The sequence below is a fragment of the Watersipora subatra genome, chromosome 1 (assembly GCF_963576615.1).
Source record: "Watersipora subatra chromosome 1, tzWatSuba1.1, whole genome shotgun sequence".
Taxonomy (NCBI): Eukaryota; Metazoa; Bryozoa; class Gymnolaemata; order Cheilostomatida; family Watersiporidae; genus Watersipora; species Watersipora subatra.
The window spans coordinates 63,862,800-63,887,086 of record NC_088708.1 but is presented as its reverse complement, the minus strand read 5'-3'; the positions used below and the strand labels follow the sequence as shown (position 1 = coordinate 63,887,086).

The window sequence follows — 24,287 nt, the reverse complement described above, 5'->3', positions numbered from 1 at the left end:
AATTGCTATACTAAAGGCAAAGGCAGACATACAGCTTGGCAACAATTTTTAACAATTCAAAATCACTGTCTAACCGTCTCTTATCTAATTAAAAATAAACAATTAGATTGAAGTTTACAACTTTTGCTTCGTTGTGAACACCAGTCAGTAGAGGAAAGGCGCAGTCAAAAGACTGCGTGCTCACTAAGTAAAAGTCATTTTATAAATTATGAAAGACTTAAAAAACTGGATTTATTATCTTGTTATACTAGTTGATAAGCAGTTTGACCAAATTGTGCTATACAGCAATTTTCCTGATGCGATATGAACAGTTTATGTAAGCAATTGTATAAACTGTAATATTGTGGAGATAATAAAAATATATGTTTACTTTTGGGCAGTGAGCTCATGGTATGGTTCACGAATATTCAATTTGTAAACAAGCAGTTTTCAAAATCAATGAATTGCACACTTTTGTTATAATGATATACCTGCACATTTAAGATGCAATACTGTTACTCATGAAAATATAGTAGGGAAACTATGTGCTCTTTTAACATGCATTCCTCCACTTGGCTTGCTTTCCAGATCAGTATTCAAGGTGATTAAAAAGTGTTTTAGGCTTTTCTCTAAGTAAAACATACATGTATGTTCTCGTCACACCTATATTGATTTTGGTAGGCAGTTTGGAAATGATATTCTGCATAGGTGAACATTTTACCATTCGAATAAGTAGATTGCAGTAGGAGTTCTAAAAGTTGTCTGAAATATTAGCACTACTTGCTCAGTTTTACTAAAAATTGTCGGAATTATTGTTGGGTACTTTAGTCGATGTGCAATGTATATCAGTTTATTTATCAAGTATCTCTATAATATATTTAATGTTTGTTTTGTAGGCTATCTTAATATTGAGGTTACTGAGAAGGATCTATCTCTTTCCAAGCGTAACATTGGTATTGGTGTTGGACTATCTGTGGGAGTGATCTTCATCACTGGAGCCGTTTTAATCTTTCTCCATAAAAGAAGGTGAAATGTTTGTTTAACATATTACAGCTAGGCTCTTTAGTAGTTTAATAAAGCTTCGCTTGTCAGAGAAAATTAAAAGTAATTTCCAAAAAAACAAATCTTTAATTTTATGTTGCCAACAAATTCATAACTTTCTTTTTATACTGAGACTTTTTTCAAATTTTTTTTTATTTAGCTATTCTATAACATAGCTGGAAATCGTTAAAGCAGCAAAATACCTAAGTAGTTTGAATGCTCTTTTTTGTTTTAAAAATTTTTTTTAATAAACTTTTTAAACATAGCATCTTGGTTGTGAGTTGAAGTTTAATAACTCTCTACTTAAAATCTTCATTCCGATTTTGAGCTGATTTCCCTCAGCTAAAACTAACAATTTGAAAGTAATGTATATGCCTTGGTATTTGCGTCATGCCTGGTCAAGCGCTTAGGCAGCAAGCTGATTTACTACCTTTTTACTGTAACTTCTGTTGATTAGAAAAAAAGAACTATTTGATAAACAATATTTTTTCATTTATTACAAACTTCTACTTACGATTAAATCAAGAACTCAAAATATTTATACCTTTCAATGCAGCTTGTGCTTAAGACATTACACTACACTACAGCTCTACACTAAAATAATTTTATGTACTCTCAAACTCAATAATCCTCTCAGAACCACATGCACCAGCTTATACACGTTTCGCTCTTTGAGGCATTTTGTAGGAAATGTTGATAAAGGCTTCTGATGAACTGTTTATGACAATTAGTGTAGCAGAGGTATTGATTTCACAGCGACTGGAAAGTAAAAGTTTATATAGTTTGCTACTTTGCCTGTATTTACTTGATTAGGTTACATTCAAAGGAGAATTCTGAAACAGGTGATTTTCCCTTAAACAGAACGGATTCCCTCACTCCAAGTGTTGGGCCTCCAGTGCCTGGTAAGAGTTATTTACTGGTTTATTGTTGTTTGCTTCTGTTACCAAACTAATGAATAATAGCAAATTTTGATTTCAATTTAACATAGAAAATAGACTAGCCATTCTCTATTTCACTGTCTTTTATTTGGTCAATTCTTTGGTTTGGTTGTCTCTCAGACAAAAATTAAAAATACCACAACACCATTGATAACTTTTTTATAATGTTATTCTGTATAATGCACTGTACTGTGTACATCTTAACCAAAAAATAAATTAACTAGAAATTCCACTGTCATACAGCCCACGACCAAAGAGATGGCCAGAGATACTGGCAAAAAAATAAAGGGTACTGAGGGTTGAGAAATGCAATATTAGCAATCAAATGGCTCTGCAGTGCAATAGGATAACTGCAATGGTAGCTGTAATGTACTGGGTGTGGGTGTTATTATATACAACAATAAGCAATAATGAATGGAAAAGATGTTTATATTTTCCCCCTGCCATAGGAGAAATGCAATATTGGCCAATATTAAAAGTAAAATGCACTGATATTCTTAGAATAATCAATTTTATTAATATACTAATAATAGAAAAACAATACACAATTTTGATTACATTTCAAAACGTAATAGGTAGCAATATCGAGAAGTGGTATTTATATAGGTTTTTAGAAAATTTATTTAAAAAGTGTTTGGTCATGACAAACAACAACAATGAAAGGAAAATATTACATGTTTATATCTCTCCCTTGCAATAGGAGAAATGCAATGTTGGCCAATATTATAAGTAAAATGCACTGATATTATTAAAATAACCAATATTGTTAATATAGTAATACAGCAATAATAGAAAACCTATGAGCGTTCATGCGTCTCGAAGATTTCTGCAAACTGCAGCAAAATAAAAGCTGTTATTAAAGTGTTATAAAGCTGTAGGCCTAATTTACTGTAATGCATGTAATTCAACAACAATTACGAAATATGTTTATTATAACTCTGAAATGCAAAATTAGAAGTAAAATGGTAAGCTACTGTGTACTATACACAGTTTGAAAGTTGGTTGCGTTGAATGTAGAATGGTTTTGATAAGCGATCTTTAACAGAAAGCGAATAGGAGTATTCACGCGTATAAAACTGTAGCAAAATAAAAAATGTTCTCGTCATGAAAGGGCGTTGTAGCTCGGCCCTAGCTTGTACATAAGTTGTAAAGAATTTCGGTTAACCTTTCAAATAATGAAACCTTCGGTGATTGGACAAAAAACACAGGCTGATAAACTGTGTACCACAATTTCGTACCTGTAAATCGGTCTACGCCTCAAACGGTCTACGTTTATTACAGAAACCTTCGAATAAATTCGATTACAAGTGGAAAATCCCATAGACTGATGAAATGAACACGGTTTTCTCGTGAAATGCGCACTGCTAAATAGTTCTACAATCGGTCGCACGGCTTTATTGGCGTTTCAATTTTCGGTCTCAACTTTTATTAAACCCAGCTTTTCAAGCTTTTTGTGGCAATTTTCGTTCAAATTAATCTGCCTATTTGTGTATAATCCGATCAGATGGGTAAGTTTTAAGATATTATCGTTGGTTTACAAAGACTTGGTAACCTATTTAAATAGGTTTAAATGTGTTTTGTATCGTTATTATACTTTAACGACTTTAAATTCCGATGCTTAAATTCTTTGATGAAATTTCTTGACGAGGGTTCGTATCATTGTTGATGAATAATTTTCGTAAGTTGTGTGCGCATGCATTTATCATAAAACTCCCACACTTCCGCTCCGCTCGTGTGGTCGTGGGATAACGTTTTGTTTAATTGCTTCTTGCACCGACAGTCTGCTCCATTTATCCTAGTAATGTTACTATGGCTGTAGTGCTATAATCTTTAATCAAAAGAGATCAATAGTATTTTGTTATGTATATGTTCAAAATAAAGAGTGGTGGAGAGGATGCTACCAGACTGTTTATTTATGAGCTTGCTTATTGAGAGGTCTTTACCCGTCATTCATATTTTGAACAGGAAAATGCCGGGGTAATAATGGTCAAAGTGCTTTGTTAAAAGACTTTTTTTATCGTTTAAATTTTTTCATACAAGTAATTTAGACTCTAGTCATAACAAACATTCTTACTGGGCAATGTCACTGTAAGTGACAAAAATTAGGAATTTATAATACCACAGATCGTTGCTTTTCTTTGAAATTAAATGCAACTCGGTAGCAACAAACTTTAAATTTCCTAATTTATCAATTGCAATTCTCTATATTGTGCCACTTTCGTGGCAACAGAAGCTCTACCCTAAATAATTAAAAATTAAATCACTTGCTAAGTTTGCTGTTGTGGCGAATACCAACTTTGCTACCTCGCTGACTGACTGATGCAAAATATAACTGCGGCACTTTTAATATTCAAACAACAATATTTTGATTTTAATTGTTCTAAAATTATGTATAATCTTGCTATTGACTATCACTTTTGAAGTCATCAAATATTATTCATGCAAGACAATTATTTCGTATTAAAAAAGTGACCTTAACAAAGGTGGCTTGACCTTAACTTAATTTGCAGTATATTTGAGTGTGAAGAAGTGAGTAACTGTTTTTACTTGGTTCTATGACCTTTTTAAATTTATTTCACGTTTCACATTGTTTATTTGATATCCAGCTACTACTCAATGTAAACATTTGGGTTTTCAGCAGATTTGCAAACTATTCCAGTGCTTTTTATAAAAAAAGGTTTGTGTCACACTAGCCTGTGATTGTCCAAAACATTTTTCTATATTATATTTGGATATGTAAACACTTTATTAAGGATATTAAACTATTTATCAAGCAGATCTCTAGATTCCTAGTAGGTCTCAGTTACTTTCAATTTTTTACCAGTTATACTAGTTAGCATCCAAAATTATACACTGTTTGTCTTCATAGCTGTGTAAAAGCAGCTAGCAATTATTTTTTATATCACAAGTTTTACATAACGGAATTGTTCTTGTTGACAGATTTTTGATCAAATGTTTATATATTATTTAATTTAAATGACGCTTTTGCATTTGTTCATTGTTCTTACTTTCTTTTGTTTTTGATATTAATATTTAGTTGGTACCTAAAAGTTTCTTCTGACATAGCATGCCTGAACAATAATTTTTTGTTTGCCCTCCATTATTTGAAGTAGCCACAAAGTTTAGGATATGAAACTATTATTTATAAAAGTTATATTAAACATACGCCACCAAAAATGATCCCAAATAATTGGCTTTGCCTTAAAAACTTTAAACTGAAATTTTAACTATTTGCATCTTACGAGTAAGTATTTTTAATTTTGTTCCATTGCATTTTCTAACTATTTGTCTGTACTTATTTTAGAGAGGCCTTTGAACTTAAAGCCAAATCATAGACCAGTGCCAGCAAACCCTTCTCTATTTCCTACAAAACGAGCAATACCGCTGGCTCACCTCACAGAATACATCTCAGATAAGGAAGCTATTTTCTCTGAATACAATGTAAGGTTGATATGGTTGAGTATTTTTTACTGCGGCAATTAAATGATATAATTTTTAAATCTACTCACTAGCCTAGATGTAAATATTAGTAACATAAAAGCACTTGAGTAGTAGTGTGACATGTGTGATATACTGGCAATGTTAATAAACCTGACTCTTGTTAAGTACCAACTAAGAACAACAATTAACAATAACATGCTTGAGTTTTATTTTATTAAATTTAGGACGTTCTCCAGAAGATGCCTAAACCAACAATGGATGTAGCGCAGTTGCCAGAAAACCGTGGAAAGTGTAAATACATAAATCTCTATCCAGGTAAGTGTAATTTGTTTCGCTGCGTTTGCTTTCGGTTTTTCATGTATCAAATGACACAAAATAATTTTGAAGCCAAAAGTTGCTGACCTGTTTTCATACCAGTTCTCAACAATTTCAAGTTTTTTTTAAAGCAGACACAAATATATGCATATACAGTATTTGTTGCCACAGATGAAATAAGTTTAACACACAAAATTTTATGTTTCTAAAATAATTACAGCTTTGTTAACAGGTAGATAAATATTCAACTAGCCAGTAGTTCATAGCTTTAAATTTTAACTCCAAGTTCAAAATTTCTAAGCACAATTTTGAGTGACAGTAATGGTAGAAAATGTTATGCACTTCTTATACTTTGAACCACCAACACCATAAACCATGAAAAAAATACTTTTGTTAATTATATAAAAATTCACTAAAGCTTATTGATAGTTATCACCAGCAGACAGTAAATGTGATGTAAAAGTGGACCAGCTGATAGTGGCGATTATATGTATATATAACTTTAAATGCGTATGAAATGTGAGAATCAAACTTACATATAAATAGTGTCTTATGTAATTTATGTAGTTCAAATTAGAGTAGCTTCATAGATCTGTCACTACTATCGATTATACAGCATTCATTTCTCTTTGATGTAATATTTGTATGACATAAAAACGCTTGTAAAAACGCTCGTTCTTAATAATCATTTTTTGATTTGGTATCTTGTATTTTTATTTTTATTTATACATTTACTATTTAGTATACAGTACTTACACAGGATGCATGCACTTGACTTCTATATAAGATTGCATGAAATATTTTCATTAGGCTGTTTAAACTGTGGAACAAATTACATAAAGTGCAATGCATTCTTTTAATGGTTTGTAATTCAACAGAACTGGTCAATGTATGCTATGCAAGTACCAAAACAAATTATTTTTATGTTCCAAAATTTACTGTATTTATTTGTTTTTAGACTAACTTATAAAGTTAGAACTGATTTATAAAATTAACTTAGAAAAATTTGAGATCACTAAGAACTAATGTTAGCTTACTGAAAGTTTCTTTTACTAACTCTGTTATAGAAATTTGAAAGACGAACTCCAATAAGTATTATTTTTAAGAAACTTGTGATAATCTGTGTTAGTTTTGTTTCCAGTGCTAATTCAACGCAAAGCAGATATTTTGTCCACACGTCTTTGTTGTTTTGCTTGTAAGGTAAAATGTTTAATTTATGTTATAATTGATCAATTTTAGAGGATGAACACAGGGTAATCTTAGATAAGCCAGAAAGTAATGGGACAGACTTTATCAATGCTTCCTTCCTTGAAGTAAGTCATTGGTTTTTCAGTGTCACTGACAGTGGTTGTAGACAGGCTTTTAATACAGTGCCTAGCCCTTTCACATGCACATAACAATTCATCTCTGTATTATTTAGAAACAGACATTGAGCTTTACCAATGTTAAACAAGAGATGATGGATGCCTAACTAACCAGTTCATGTTGTGGAGCAGTAAATGGCTAAAATAAACATTTTATTTTGTAGGGTTACGATGAGGGGGAGCTGTTCATAGCTGCACAAGGTTGGTAGCTATGCAAATGATTATAAACTGTGTTATTTAGAAGTAGGATGCAGCTGCACCTGTTGTTATCTAAAACACATGTTAAGGTTTGGTGTTTAAATACAATGTCTTACATTCTCTTGGCAGTCTGACAACTATTTTTCAAAAAAGTTCATTAAACCGTGCAAATGGCTACAATATACATTTTCAATAGTACAAAAAAACTATATACGCAAAGCAAAATTTAAGTTTTTTCGCCCAACTACATGACATAGTTTTGAAAAAACTACACACGCTAATACAAACACTAAAAATCATAATTAACTGCTTCAAAGTGAATACCTCATGAATGACCTTACAAAAGATCGCTTGCATACAAGTATTGGAAATAATTCAACATATGAGCTACACGTTAGATACATCAAGTGTAAAACTAATTTATTAGTTTGCACAGACTATGTTATAACATTAGCTAAACAAATTTACTTTTCCTTTTTCAGGGCCTCTGAAAACTACAATCAATGACTTTTGGTTGATGATTTTCCAGCAAAGACCAAAGGCTATAGTGATGGTTACAAACATTATTGAGATGGGCAGGGTAAGTAGGGTATAGCACCCTCTCACTCAAGGAATAAATTGTAGCAGCATAATTTTTAGTTTCATGGCTAAAACTGTTAACTTATAGAAAATACACGTATATCAGATATGTGCAGCTTATAAAGTTGGTAGTTGGACTAATTGGTTTCATTTCGACACACATCACTTTTTAACATTGTTCAAGCAGTAAGTGTTTGGCTCAGACGATTTTATCATTTATTTAAATTTATTGTTAATAGCTTGAGAAACTGTTTCATACTCCACGTTGCAAGAATTTTACATTTATGTTTGCTGTTATGTCAAACAATCATAGACTTCCTGCTTCCGATAGTAATTTCTAAACTATGTTCAGCTTAAGTCAGGGGATAACTCCCTTTAAATGTTTTGAGCAAAACCATATTACTCTTCTGTCACACATACGTAATACTTTTGATGTAATATGCTATTAGGCTATATAATGTTTTGTGTGCCAGAGCGACAAGCTACCATTTCAGGATCTGTTTGCAAAATACTAAGAAACATAGAGTATATTCTTGTGTCTCGCTATTGTTTTCAGCACAAGTGTGAACAGTACTGGCCAGATGATGTAGGTGGAGTGATGAAGTTTAGAAACATCAAGGTGACACTCACTACCTGTGATATTTGGGCTGATTTTGTTGTCAGGTCTCTTTCCATTACAAAGGTAATTGTGAGAAACTAATAAACATTGTATAGTTAAAATTATTGCAGCATAAATCTGTTACCGCAGTAATTATGAGATACCAATATTCAGCTAGAATTATTGCAACATAAAAACTAGCTGTTCAGACTTTGTTAAACATATAATACTGACAATATTTCGTGAAGCTGCTGTATAGTTCCGATAGACTAAAAAACCTTATTGCCTAAGTATCAATAAGTGACCTTTAGATCAATCGAGTTCCGAGTCTAAGTGCAACTGATAAATGTTTTGAACAATTTCTTATTTTCTATAGGGAGGTGAAACATTTAAAACCAAGCAGTTTCATTACACTTCCTGGCCAGATCATGGTGTGCCGGCAGAGATGAGTCTATATGTGGCTTTCTACAAAAAAGTCAAAGAAGGTACTCAGCATCTCACCGGACCCATGCTTGTTCACTGCAGGTAATATTGTTTTCAAGGGTTTGTCAACCGCCAGTTAGCTGTTTTGTGAGACTGTCATTGTCTGTTGTGTTACAAAACTTTGTGCTGATAATGCTCTCAAGCACACAATTATTTTAGTACGCTTTGACAAAGAAAACTTTTTAAAAGACTTTTTTTAATTGTAGCATTAGATTATTTAGTTTTAAATACATTTAACTTGATTGTAAAATTTTTTAGTGCAATTAAAGAACTTTAAATCAGGTATAGTTCCGTATTGCTTGAGCATGTTTTAGAGAAGCATTTTAAAAATTTGTAATCATTTGGTGCAATTTTTTCCTTTCGAATATCAAAAGATGTATGCAAATGCACTAAATTTTTTAAGCAATATTTTGTTTTTGTGGCCATTTTCTGTCTATTTTGGATCAGCACATTTCGAATAAATCAATTTAATTTTTATGGCTGAACATGCGAAAGCTTTAAGTAGACATGCAATGTTCTCAACAGTTTTTCGGTGAGAGAAACCTAACATGTTAATCTTGTTTTAGCGCTGGAGTTGGACGAACTGGTACTTTTATATCCTGCTGGAATTTATTGAAGGAGGCAAAGAAGACACAAAAAGTAGATGTACTGGGATGTGTGGCAGCTATGAGACTGAGACGGCCATGCATGGTGCAAGTCAAGGTCAGTGTATAGATCTTCAATTCAATAGTTGAGTGCACTTCATCATTATGCTAATGACCTTTTGCAGACTGTTGTAGATATATTTGTGTAGAGTTTGTTAGTGTGCTGGTCACAATCCCTGACTATTTGGGAAGATACTAGTTCAGTATTGAATAGCTCCTTATTTACGGATGTTGATGCATGTTGGTTTTATTCTATGATTATGTCAAATAAGAATGCTTAAACCTTTCAGTCCTAACGTAGCTGTGTCAAAGGTCAAACATTATTAAAAATTTGATACCCTGGTACTCCGCTTATGAAATAGGTTTTTCTTCTAGAGCAGACCTTGTTTAGGTTGTGGTAACTAGCAATTGCACAACACTTTACTATCTTTACTGATATTTTTTCTGTCAAAATTTATGTCTGTCATGTTATAATTTATTTACAGTTTAATGAGAGATTTGTACAGAAGTGAGCTGTTCATCAAACTGAAGATGAAAATGCCACTGAAATAGATTTAGGTCATGGAAATACAGCTCTGTTTATGTATAACTTTAATAGTAATTATTTGTGAACACACACTGTTGGTGCATTTAGAGGAATTCAAAAAGTGATTTTGTGTAAAAAGAATATTTTCTAAGTACTACCCAAAAAAATTTTTCTTTGCTACAAATAACTGTTTATACAGTTTGAATATTAATGACTTTTATCATAGCCTGTTTAACCTGTCTTTACCCTTTGATTGAAAGTTTAATATGAAAACAAATATCAAAACCTTTTTCAACGGATTTTCTGATCCTCGTTTCAATTATTAGTAGCAGTTCACAGATTTTAATTTATTTTTGGTTTTTCAGTGACGCATATTTTAAGTAACTTTCTACAAAGTGACTGGCGGCAACTCATAAACCTTTAATCATAACAAACAAAGTCTGTATAAACATATGTCTGTTCCAATGACATAAGCAAAAAGATGTTGTATGGCTTTGAACAAACCTTATCACGAATATGGTAACCAAACGTATTCTATTGCCTTTACTCGGACAGTTCTACTTTTTTCACTTTCTTTTTTTTCTATAGTGTTGGAACAAAGCCAACATTATTTTACCAATTGCTAATCAATCATTATTGAGTTATCAAAGAGACAACAAAATTTGTTAAAGAAATCCAAAATTCGATTAGACAGAACTTCCTTTTTTCACTTGTATGGAGTCAGTATAACTACATGGCTAACCCTAAGGATAAATCAAACACTCTGCAATTGCTATTAGATATAGCAAAGCTAGCATCAGCAAACCTTTGAGCCCAATTGATAGAGCTAAAAGCCTTTCACTGAATGCCTCAGAGTTTAATGCTTCTGATTACTTTTAATAACCCTTAGAGGAAACTTAAACCATAACTGTAACATACAACTTTTGTGGTATTTTCTAGGTAAACTAGACACGGTGATTCAAATTTTATACTCAAAATAAATATTGTCCACTAACCTTCAAAGTCATGAAAACATTTTTAAAGCGTTTCAATATTCGTCTCGAAAACAACACAACCGGCATAACAAGCTTCGCCCATAAATATTGGACGTAGCCTAGCTTTTTAGGAACGGAAGTTAAGGATGTTTAGTCCAATTTAGAACAATAGATATGGGTGTCTTAAAACCCATTATTATCTAAATTCAGCCTTTAAAATATTCTCAGTCTTTTATGGAAAGTAAATAAACTGTTTAAAATCGCTCGTAGCTTGTTACATGATATTTAACAGGCTAAACGCCAAAATGAATGAGCTAAAAAAAGTGTGGTTTTTGCACAAGTTAGCGTTGTCATCGTGCTTTTGTAAGCTCATTTTTAAATATGCAATGTTAAATGGCCTATCCATTTTTAGAAAACACGGAGATTATTTTGAAGGCTGAATTTAGATAATAATGGGTTTTAAGATACCCATATCTTTCTTTCTAAATTGGACTAAACATCATAAACTTCCATTCCTACAAAGCTAGGTTACGTCACGTAATTATGGGCAGAGCATGTTGTGCCGATCGTGTTGTTTTCGAGACCGATATTAAAACGCTGTAAAAAAGGCTTCATTACTCTGAAAGTTAGTAGACCAATCTTTATTTTGAGTACAAAATCAGAATCAGCGTGTCTGATTTGTGTAGTTAATACAATAAAAGTTGTATGTGCCAGTTATGGTTTATGCTCTCTTATGAAAAATGCAAATTTGTCAGTCCACCTTTGTCCAGCTCTGTCCTGTTTTCAGACAGCCTTCTAAATTGAAACACATAATCAACATTTATTATTACATGTATGTATATAGTCGCTTTTCTGTTCTGTTCTTTTGTACATTGTCTCTCCATTTTGGAAGAAATGCTTTGATGTCGTGTTAATAATATTGTTCTCTGTTTTAGAGAAATAAAACTTACTCCATGTTGTCATGTTAGTCAGTTTTGGTCTGCTTGTCCATAAATAGCAAATATTCATGGCTGCGAGAACGCATATCTATACTGTAGTGTTTATCCATGTCTATTTAACAGGCTTCCTCTTTATGTGTTTACAAGCTTTAAAAGATGCTCTTTTAAAAGTTTGAGGAATACTTTATAGAACCATCTAACAACTTAATTATACAAAAAGCACTTTTTTACATATTAAATTTTAATCATTCACATTGTAGATCTATTTCAATATTTATGATCACAATCTTATATAGGTTTTCAAATAACTATACTTACTAAAATTGTTGTGGGAGTATTTCGGAGTTTCAGTTTTGAGTAGCAAACATTGTGTAGTCATTAGTGCGTGAGCAGAGATGTGTGTCTCTTAGAGATCAAGTATTTTTGCTTTGTTCACTGCAAGTAAAGTTTGTTAATTTTTAAAAGGATTTTTTGCATAAACATTATCCCTACGATCTCAGTACTTACATCTCAACCCAGTGGCAAGGGGACAGCAACAGTTTTAGCCAGCCAAGTTGCATAAAGCAACTGAAGGTTGTACGCCATACTTGTCATCACTGGTGACCTTCTTAGGAACTGAAACCCAACTTGCTGTTCACAAGTCATGCTTTTTAGACTACTAATCAACAGCTGTAACATTCTACTGAAGATGTTCAGTTGTTCACAATCACGGATGATTAAAAATAGACTTATTTTGAGAGACCTTTAAATATTTGGTGGTTAGACTAGTTTTCTGGCCATGTTTATATTTACACTTATTCAATGGTTTTTACAGGAGCAATACTACTTCCTTCACTGCGTGGTCAATGAGATTCTTAAAACTGAGATGTTTCCATGTGCTCCACTGTGTACAGCGGCTAAAATCAATTTCTATTACGAACAAAACGGAGGAGCTAATGACACCATCACTGCTGAGTTTAAGGTTATTTTATGCGTATAAATTTTCACATTTAACTATCTGAGCATAAACAATGCTGACAAAGTAAACAGGTGTGTGATATTTATTTTTTTACTGCCTATTATGATAACCGATAATCATAGTCTACTTTATATCTTTTTAGTTGTCAAACCTGCGCATGAAATGCGCACAAATTGATAGGTAGTTCAATATATTCAGGATTTTTGAGTTTTTACAAAAATCAAGTTCACATACCAGATTTTAATGCAAATCTTTTCCTAGAAAATTCTTTTTAAATCACATTGATTAAGCGCTGATACAAAGAAATTTGTACAGAGATTACTAATTTAAAACCAACTGTTCAAATGTTCTTATTATTACAGACCATCCTGGTAGTTTTTACAAAGATCTTTGAGTTTTTTTAGTTTATAAGAACATGTTTCTATTTTTAACCTATTCCGAATATCTGCTAAAACTTCAAGCCATCATATGACATACTACCATATATGTCTAGCAACTCACGTGATAACCTCTTTAAGAATAGAGGTTGTTTTTTTTGTAACGTCATAGACTGAGTTTTACTGGTCTACCTGCGCTAAATCTTTAAGGTTTATCTATGAGCTCTTTGAAAGAAGCAGCTTTGCTTGAACAAGGTTTCATTACTATTACATTGTGGTGTCTTACCAACAGTACAATATTGCTGGAAACAAAACTAAAAAAAATTAGAAAAGTTCTTTATCGTTTTTTTAAGTTAATAAAGTTTGAAAAAGCAGTAGTCAAAAAAATAGTAGTTTTTGTAATAACGCTCTCTAAAAGACATAGTATTGCATAAAGAAGGCTCTATCACACTTTGGTGTCTTACAGACAGTAAGATTAGGATAAATGTAAAGAAGGGAAAAACAGAAAAATTGTTGCTTGTTTTGTATAGAAATTATTAAGGTTTGAACAACCAGTAACCAGTAAAAAACAAATTTAATTTGTTTATCTACTTATAATATGACTTTACATAAGCATCAAATGTCTGTGTATTTAGAATACTCCCAAACTAGCAAAGCTAATCAAAAATCTGACTTGTGAAATCTCCTCAATATCCTCATATATACAGCCCAGTGTTCAACATAACTGAATAAAAGATTTTGATACAATGATTAAAGAAGAGCATATTGTCTAAGACATAGTAACATAAAATAAAGTTTTATACTAAAATATAGACTATTATGTGTTTTTTATATTGCTAGCACACCGTTAAGTTTGATAACATATGTATGTAGATCATGTGTCAACTGAGCAATGAGCTCACGTGCTACGATATTAAAACTAAAACTAGTGCAAAAAATGTATTTGGTCTGTCACAATCATGTTATCTGTATGTTTGCTTATAAAACTCGGCTCTCTCATTAACTAGCAATGCAAGCATACTATTTATTTTAGAGATAATCTTTCGTTGCAATGTTGAAATAATGCAAGATCTGCTCAAAATAGTGTCAATATTTTCATCAATTTTATTTTGCCCAATATGCTATTGGTTTTGACATCTGCTAAATTTTTCATTTATTTTTTGTTTTTAAATATTGACAGCAAAATCAAAGCCAGGTCAGCTAGGGTTTGCTAAAACCCTTGCTAAAATCGCAACTCTCTCACACATTCAGCAAAAAAGAAAGTTTACAACTCTTCATATACCTGCTCTTTTTATGGGAGGATATGAATATAAAAGCTCCAAAGATTTTTTTGGATAGCCTCGCCAATTTATTGACTCACATAAAGCCTATTGTCTGTTCATTGCTTAGACTCTCAATGTGGTTATCATTTATTTACTGAACATCTGTTTGTGGATTTTGTCCATTTTTGGTCTTAGAAATTATTAAGTTACATGTAGGTCTCTGGTTTTGGATTTAACTAAAAATTAAAAGTACAACCTTTTGATCTCTTTAAAAATGCATAAATATCACTATTGACGAGACAATTTCTTTCAAAACTGGCAAAATTTTGTGTATGTTTTTTTGTAGTTTTCTTGACTCTCTAGTCTGAGGATTGTTTGCTGTTGCAGTTTGTTTATTGTAATTTGAAGTAAATTATTATAGAGGATAGATATGAGGTTAACAGATATGGGTGAGAGAAGCCTATCTGGCGTGGAAGATGAGAATAGAGACAAGAACCGTTCTATGGAAGTTCTACCAGGTCGGTTGCACAATGAGTGCATCGAAATGTTAAAAATTAATTTTCTAAATGCCCACAGAATAAAGGTGTAAACATTTGAAGTGACTGAACTGGTTTAATTTGTAAGTATCATGGCATGGTATGAATGTCTCGACAGATTCATATTTGCGCTTTCGCAATATTAAATCATGAGGTAGCATTGTCTTTGTCATTATTTTCCTGCGTCTCTAATACAAAATGAGTTTAGTTCACAATACACTGACTTTATTTACGTCGAGTTTGGATCAAAAGCTAAATATAAAACCAACTAGGTAAATTGGATTTTATATAAATGATATCTAGCTTTTTGAGTTACTAGTTATGGTAATGGAGAAGAGCTATTTACTACTTTATCGTGGTTACTTTAATCCTAGCTACAACATAGCCATCATGAAACATGTTGCAAAACAAAAACTTCATTAACTAAGAGAGCGTCATTCCAGTTTACAGCCAGCTTTTACTTTAAAAAAGCTAGGCTAGCTAGTGTTCACTGGGTTCAAACATTTGACAATCCGCCGTGTTTGCCGGAATGTACAAATTGAAGTTGCATTTACCGACAAAATAAATGATTTTGCTTTTATTTTACTTGCACCTGGTGTATTGTTGAACTTGTGTGTTGTGCTTGGAGCATTGTGTGGAGAGCGTTATGCTGGCATGCAACTCGCTTCATGTGCTTTAGCAATTGTTTTTACTAATATTTTTATGCTTCTTGCAGTTTGTGAATTAATATTTGACAGGTGGATAGAGATTATTGACATCTTGCATTCTATATGCTCAATATAATAAATAGTTTTATACAAGACTCACCTGAATTAGTGAAATAATTGTGAAGTTTTGTTTTCATTGGTGGAGACATATGTCACTTTAAAACTACTTTTTTAAACAGAAAGTGTTAGTTTAAAGCTTTTAATCCAGTGTATTATGATATAAAATATTCTCAACACAAACATACAGACACTTCATGGTTAGTGGTGGCGCTATGCTTTAACTTTTTGTTGAAGGCATAAACTCTTTGACGGGCCAGAACTTCTGCTAGATTGTTATCAGCCCAAAGTTACCCCTTAACATAGCAAAATAAAAAGTATTGTGTGATAAACCAATGTTAATCCAGTCAAATTCTCATATCACTGGTTCATACAAGCTTACTAGCTGCCTTTTTGTGCTGTAGATAAAAGTCACTGCGTTTACATAAACCAGGGAGAGTACATAAATGCTGTACTTCTTGATGTGAGTATCATCATTTATTTATAGTATAAAATGTTTGCTTTGTTATGCTAACATTTTTAAAAGTAGCATAACCATAATTTAAACTTACTTTTGCATTCAGGGCTACCAGCTTGCAAGACAAATCGTTTGCACTCAGTTGCCGCTAGCAACCACCGTTGCTGATTTCTGGAGAATGGTGGAAGAACAGGAAATCAAGATAGTGGTTCAACTTGAGCATCAGGTAGGTCATAAAGTTTACCTATCCATATTTCACATTGATCTACAATATGCTGTTCATTCTCATAAAATAAGTTGAAAAGCAGAAATAACTTTTGTCTAATAAGTTCAATTTTATGCTAGGACACAGACTTTTATCCTGGTGTTGGTGATGAGCCCATGATCTTCGCTAACTACAAGATATCTCGACTGGCCACAGAGACAAATGAATATTTGAGTTTCATTTCGTTGGCCATCACTTGTACATCCATTAATCAGGTAGTGTTAATAAGCTGAAAGTAGTGTGTTTGTCCATCATGTGGTGGATTCATTTGTTATGTTTGGGTTGTTAGAATGAAATAAGATGTTGCTATATGAGCTACTGTAGTATCATTTGTAGTTATAAACTACCAACTAAATATTCAGGAGCTGCCATGCAGTCAGATACCCATTGACTATATTGTTTTGAATACTTTATTTAAAGATTGTAAAACAATATAGTCAACGAGTATTTTTTAAACTCTTTATTTTTGCTATTTGCTTATAGATCACTGAACGTTTGTTTTCTGTTGTACTTTGCACCTACCTTAAGTTGATGTCTCGTATGGTTCGAACTATATCATCAGCTTCATGCTATATTCAGACAAAAACAGTGTCCTTATTGCTGACGAGAGAATGGAACAAGCATGGAGACATCAATGAGTTTCCTAACCATGCTGCTCTATTTCACCACTTTGAGGCAGTGGAAAGGCTGCGAAGGCAAAATAGAGATGGAAAGTTTTGCGTGATGGACATGTATGTATACTTACATTTATATGTACTTTCTACCATTTTATGGTTTATAGCTATATATTTAATAAAATGTTAGAATTTTATGGAATATTTTTTGCACTGGCCAAGTTGCAGTTGAACAATCTTACCGCAAGAGAAAGCATATTGGTTGCTCTAATGACAATGAAAACTGTTTTTTATGAGTTGCTGGTATGGCTGTAGCAAACTTTGAGCAAAAATAAAAAAGAAACAGTGAACTGAATGGTTCTGAAGGAACTTACAAAGAAAGAAGTTTTTTAAATAATTGTTTTTAAGCTAACAAAGGTTTCCTAGTTAAGGCAGATATTGAACTTGTTTTAAACAGATACAAATTACTGTATGAGGATTTTGTGTGTTTTTCTTTCATCTTGCCAATGTTGTCGAAAAGGCAGTTCTGTTATTTTTGTCTTCTAAATTCTAAGCTTCATGGCAGACAATGATTTTGAGCATTAAATATTTCTACCTTTTAAATGTAGTATCCTGGAATTATCAAGCCAACAATTTTATACCTTACTGGTTCCGGTTTGTGTTAGCTCATATTATTTGGTAGAGTAGATAATTCATAAAACAGCTACAGCTCACTGCTACTGTACGTCTACTTGCATATATGCCTGAACAACCAATTGTTTCAGGCTTGGAACAACAAGGTGTGGCCTTTTTGTAACTGCATGCAACGCCCTGGATAAGCTCAAAACTGAACAGGAAGTGGACCTCTACAATACAGTGCTCATGGCTAGGTGCAGGAGAAGACAATTCATCTCTACTATTGTAAGCTCATATTCAGTTATTTTTTTATAAGTTACCTGCTTCATTTGGTAATGCTTTCATTTCAGCTAAATAACTTACTCAATACATAAATTATCTTGATTAGTTGACATTTGTCATCACTTGTATTTTATACCTTGAATTGAAAATAAATTTGAAAACATGGAGTTAAATTGTAAATACCACCACATGTTTGAAGTACTAAAGCTTTGAGTAGAGAAAATTGGTCACTGCTGATAAAATGCTTATGTGAAAATTATTTGATACATTTTAAATAATCAAACTCTCAAAGTGTAGCTAATCACATGAGGACTCAGTAGTTTTATATTTTTAAATACTAACATTTGGAATAGCAGTAACCATAGAGACTCCAAACAAGAACTGTACTTTTTATTGAATACTATCAATACAAGGCGTGACATGGACAACACCTTGCAAATAATATTTTTCTCCAATTTCTATGAAATTATGAACGCACTTAAACGTATGGTTGACATTCACATTTTACTATTTATAGTACATTGTAAATTGTATAATACATGTATATTATTCATGATATTTTGTGTTCACACAAAGCAATAATTATGTATTATTGAAGTTATGGAAAGTACAGCTAATCGATACTGCTAAGAACAAGACAGCATTAAAACCAGCCCTAAACGTGTGCTAGTAATTTTAATTTCATTTTCAAACCAGATGATTATTTTTTTCAGGAAGAGTATACTTTCTTGTATGACTTCCTCAAGTACTTTACAGAGTCTTTCTCGGACTATGCCAACTTCAAGTAATAAGTGAGAGCTCATTGGCAGTTTCAAGCCATAAACTACCATAACTGTTGTTTATCTTATCATCTATAGACAACAGGTTTTATATGATATTAACATTCACTTTTGTCCCTCATGTCTGACATTTATTGTTCTTTATTACCCCAAGGTTTGTCTGCTTTATAATACATAGTATACAATAACCATTTATTGATTTCATTACCAGATCTACTACAGAGCGGGTGATCATAATACAGGCTTTGATTGCGTATAATAATAGTTTGATGTTTCTAGTGAGCCAATACATATTAAACCTTTGCTGTATTTCATACCCTTTTTCATTTTCTGTCTGGCTCACTTTTATATTAACCCTTCTGTTACTTACTACTAATAAAAGTATACCTTAAAAAGACTGAGTGAGTAATTTGTTACATACATGCAAATCACGACTATTTATGAATGCAATGATTAACGTTTTGCAATTCTACAAAATAATGAGCTCAGAAATAACCAAGGTATTGCCAAGAAACTGTATTCAAGTATAAAACACATTATTCAACTGCAGCCTGAAGCACCAAAAACAATTGAAGTTATTAAATTTCTAAACTATTTTAAATATCATTATTGCATCCTAAGTATGACAGATTTGTTTTGAATCCAAGATTTGAATCCAAGTCTAGGAAGGCCATATGTATATTTTGAATCATGAAAACATAAAAAGGAAGAGCAACAAATCTAGTATGTTTGTAATCAGCAACGCTAGCGGAATAAAATCACATCATCGGGCCCATACACGGAGCTGCTGCTGCTGGCTAGCTTGTAATCTAGACAGAAGTTCTTGGCCAGCCTTATTTTGACTGTCTCCCATCAAATAATTCATGACAGATGTAGCATGGCAGGAGTCAAAGTTTCTCTTTATATTTGACCATTTCATCAACAAATTTTTATCATTGCATATTAGACACACTGCAGAACCAGCTCTTTTTACAAAGACAAATTCTTCCGTTTAATCTTGCTAAAATGTGTGATACTCGTCTTTTGTTCTTTTAGCCATCTTTAGATTTAAAGGGTTTTACCATTTGATTTAAAAATGACTTGTGTGGTCTCTGTGCGGCCTGAGTAGAGCGGAGTACAGAAATCATTGTGTGGTCTCTGTGCGGCCTGAGTAGAGCCGAGTACAGAAATCATTGAAAACTTTTTGTTGCACGTCGCATCAAAAGGTTGTAAATAAAGATTTATTTTTATCAAATGAACATTATTTTTATTTGGTCTATGATTACTGTAGTTTCAGCATTATTTGTATTATTAATACAACTAGAAACTTTCCTGTCATACAGGCCACGACCAAAGTGATAATAGAAAAAGAAAGGGTACTGTCGGTTAAAAAATGCTATAATTTATTAGCAGTCAAATGGCACTGCAGTGCAATAGGAGAACTGCAATGGTAGCTGCAATGGTAGCTGTAATGTACTGGGTTTTATTATGTACAACAAACAGCAATAATGAAATGAAAAGATTATATGTTTATATCTCTCCCCTGCAATAGGAGAAATGCAATATTAGAAGTAAAATAGCAAGCTACTGTGTAATGAACACGACTGGGGAAGCTGTATATCATTGGTCATAGAAACCAATATCAAGAAGTTTAAAAATCTAAAAAGAATTTAGCTGGTCGTTATAGAAATAGTTGTATATCTATAAGAAAATGTCGGCCTATTACTTAATTTTGCAGATATTAAAAACGGCTTGGCAGTACCGCGATATTGGGCACAGCCGCAGTATCATTAATATAATCTTTAGAAAAGTAATAACAGTAACATATTCACACAATCGGTCACTATATACTTCGATCTTATAAATTCGAATGAATATTCTTATAATTAAATCTTATAATAATCCTATAAAACAGAATAACTATTCTTATAATTAAATCTTGTTCGAATCGTTAAAAAAATTTCATCGTCATTTCCTTTACTTTTACTGCTTTGGACATCAGTTGGAATACCAAAGTACCCATTATAAGTGTTCAAAATGTCAGAGTTCGGTAGAATCAGCAAAAAAAACACGATTACTTTTCAGTACTTCTACGTTAATTACAGAAACCTTTGGCAATTGGACGATGCCATAGACTGGTGAAATGTGCACGTTTTTATCGTGAAATGCGCACAACTTAATGGTTCTACTCTTTGTTGCACGGCCTTATCGGCGTGTCATTGGCCGGTCTTAATTTTGATTAAAAAAAGTTTTTCAAGTTTTTATCGCGATTTTCGGCCAAATTAATCTGCCTATTTACGTATAATCCGATCAGATAGGTTAGTTTTAGGGTTTTTGCGGTAACCTTTCAAAGACTTGGTAATATATTTAATTATGTTTATATGTGTTTTGTATTATTATTATACTTAAATGACTCTACACAAAAATGGTAAATTTTTTTGATGGGATTATTGTACAAGGGTTTGGTAACAGCTGTTGACAAATAATTTTTTTAGGAGTTGTGTGCGCATATGCATTTATCATAATGCTCCCAAACATTCGCTTCGCTCGTTTTTGGTCGTGGGATTAAATTAACAGCAAAATTATAGATTAATTTTTACTGATTTATCAAAGAGCCAAATGCAATCACCAGAAGAGCCACATATGGCTCGAGAGCCGTAGGCACCAGACACCAGCGATAGAGGATATTGGAAACCAAGGTTACATTGCATAGGATCTGGACTCAGATATTTAACTTATTGGAGAGGCACACTACCAACTGCATCATGTGACTGCTCTGGTGTATTTAGGAATAACTGTTCAAATAATAATTATACATGATGGTCGCTCACGGTGCAATGAGCTGCCAGGGTACTAGTGTGCATAAAACAGACTGTTACAGTATTACCTAGTGCATGTATTGATGCTAGATGCATTCAAGTCAGGAATTTTCTATAAAAACAGCAAGCGATGCATAAGGGGTGCATAGCTCACACCTTTATTTTGTGTGCACAATGAATTGTGAGATATTTTGGGAGAAGGTACCAACTGAGAAGCAAAAGGTTTAATACAGAAACCACCCAGTACAAGACTGTTGACATTTTCTGACAGGCCACATTTTGGCTGAAAAGGGAAGTGATAGAGACGTAGATCATTATTACAAAAAGCAAAAATAATACTTCCTTTGATTTCAAGCTTGTTTGATGGCTTTAATGCGGAAAAATTCTAAGTTTGTGTTTTTCGAATGTTTAAAAAATTGGTGTGGTTCTATATTACAACTACATACATGTAAGTAATATAATCATTGCTCTTTCATCAACACTAAAATTTTGATAGTTACACATTGCAGAATAATGACTGACTTCTGCGTCTAAAATACTAAATTCCATGGCATATCTAAAATAATATAATTTTTATCTCATTTTGTAACTTTCATGTATTTCAAAAATTTTCAGTTTTAGTGGTGTGATAACCTCTATGTTTAGTAACTAAGTTAGTATATGTATGTTTTAATAAACATATACTAAGACAGCAAGTTTGTAATTGTACAAAGGAGCTAATCTAAACAGTACAATGTACAATGTGTCAAGAACTAGTTTATGAGAAAAAGCATTACTTCCGAAAGAAATTTGTTACGCACAATAGAATGCTGTTTGTTTCCTATATATAAATTGTAACTCCAGTAGTTGAATTGACAAGGCTAACAAGGTTCTATAATGTTTAACCATCATGAAGCCTTCATTAATAATGAATGAAAGTCTTGAGTGAGAGGATTTTAATGTTTCAGTCATAAAATCTAGTATGGATTCTCAAACTAACCACATTGTCTAAGCAACCATTTTTTATTGATGTCCACATTTTAAAAGTTGTTCAAATAATATATTTTTACTTTGAGCAATGACATAGAGTTAGAAAACAGGTAACTAAATATGTGAATATTTCAACATAAAATTTTATATGCTAATAATTTTTGTAACAAACTAGTAGTTTTTTGCAACAACAACTCAAAACACTCCTATGGTATAAAAGATACCATATATTTTATTACAAGTATTGTGAACATTACAAGAAGTCATAAAAATACAAATAATTTTCAACATAGTGTTTGTTGCTTTGCATGCATTTTTTAGTTTATGGTGTATGTATGGTACAAGCTGGAAAACTTTTTTGATGCATGACATATCAAAACAATGTTTGGGTGTGTGGCTCTTGAATATGTATGCTTTTGGTATTTTGTTATTGTTTGTTGGTGATGCAAACCTATCCATCATTTTTTTGACGTCATCAAGTCGTTTGTACATGCGCTCATTCAAGAAAAAGCCGCCATATTTGTAGAAAATGATTGTTTTTCTTTGATTTGTTAGTAATTTTAAGTGTTGTTTTGATACTATAATAAAAAAATTGCAAACAAAAAACATTGTTTTCAAATTATCATTGCAAAAGCTTCGTGTTTCTAACGATAAAATTGTCCAGAAAGATGGCCGACAACGATAAAATGACGTCACGAAAAAGTGAAGGATTATAAATACATTCAGCAAGCTAACAGAATATCAAGCAACAAGGTATTTATGGCCAGAATACCGACTTGCAGAGACTAACTGTAAGAAACTGCACCAGCCAGTAAACTTAGCTCATGCCACAGAATGCGGCAAAACATTCGTTCTCGTTTGGGCCATCAACTCTGTACACAAAATCATAATCAGTGTCCCATGAGCATCTTATTACATATGCATCCTCAATAGCCCCTCTGCAGCTCCAGTTAGTTTCCTCAGAATATCTCGAATATACAAATATACGAGAGACGACTCCAATCTTTTGAGGCATTTCCGAATCTGACCAGAAAGAGAATTGCCCTCCACAACTTCTGAAGGGTGGGCATGTGTTTAAAAAACGGTTTCCTGCAAGTATGAGTTGCATTTATTGTTGTCAATAAATTTTATAATGTTTTTTACAGCCAACTGCAACTGGAAGAAAGACCATTTTCAGCCTATGATATATTTTTCAATTTTCAAATGGTGAAGAAGCAATAAAAATGGTGGTTAGACAGTGTTTAATAAAAGCTCTTAAGCTAGCTTATGAACACACATAATATGGAAATGGCAGATGACTTGTAGCTATTAAGACAGTGCAACTGTAATTAACTATGTAGTCCGGTTACATAGAGGGTGTGTAAATTCTAGAGAATGGCCAGAAGCTTTGTGCGACGAAGAAAAGGGCACCTATGTAATATGTTAACTTGGTTTTCATAAAATCAAAAATAAATAAAGGCACAACACATTTTCACATCTAACTGCAAAAAGTGTTTTGTAAGATAAATTTAATTGTCTACTTCAGCCTTTTCTATGTAAAATTGTTAAAAAACATCTCATGTGTACTCATCATCTTGCTTAACCATCTACTGG

General features: G+C 32.5%; 1 protein-coding gene across 1 annotated transcript; it reads left to right on the top strand.

Annotated features, from left to right (window-relative positions):
- Window positions 1-537: 537 nt before the first annotated feature.
- On the top strand, window positions 538-18,944 carry LOC137390237 (receptor-type tyrosine-protein phosphatase alpha-like). Its single transcript, XM_068076559.1, has 19 exons — window positions 538-580; window positions 876-1,005; window positions 1,834-1,922; window positions 5,263-5,399; window positions 5,624-5,714; window positions 6,954-7,027; window positions 7,243-7,279; window positions 7,759-7,856; window positions 8,412-8,537; window positions 8,830-8,978; window positions 9,503-9,638; window positions 12,833-12,979; window positions 15,037-15,133; window positions 16,320-16,378; window positions 16,479-16,598; window positions 16,718-16,852; window positions 17,217-17,368; window positions 18,016-18,151; window positions 18,862-18,944. The coding sequence occupies exons 1-19, from the start codon at window positions 538-540 to the stop codon at window positions 18,934-18,936; spliced, it is 2,031 nt and encodes a 676-aa protein (XP_067932660.1). The 3' UTR covers window positions 18,937-18,944.
- Window positions 18,945-24,287: the final 5,343 nt, after the last annotated feature.

What these genes read in the sequence shown, in the direction of transcription:
- LOC137390237 (XM_068076559.1), top strand. Translation starts at nt 538, where the DNA reads ATGCATTCCTCCACTTGGCTTGCTTTCCAGATCAGTATTCAAG. An exon ending in GGTCTCTTTCCATTACAAAG is followed by an intron (nt 8,538 to 8,829) that starts GTAATTGTGAGA and finishes TATTTTCTATAG; the next exon opens with GGAGGTGAAACATTTAAAAC. An exon ending in TAAATGCTGTACTTCTTGAT is followed by an intron (nt 16,379 to 16,478) that starts GTGAGTATCATC and finishes TTTTGCATTCAG; the next exon opens with GGCTACCAGCTTGCAAGACA.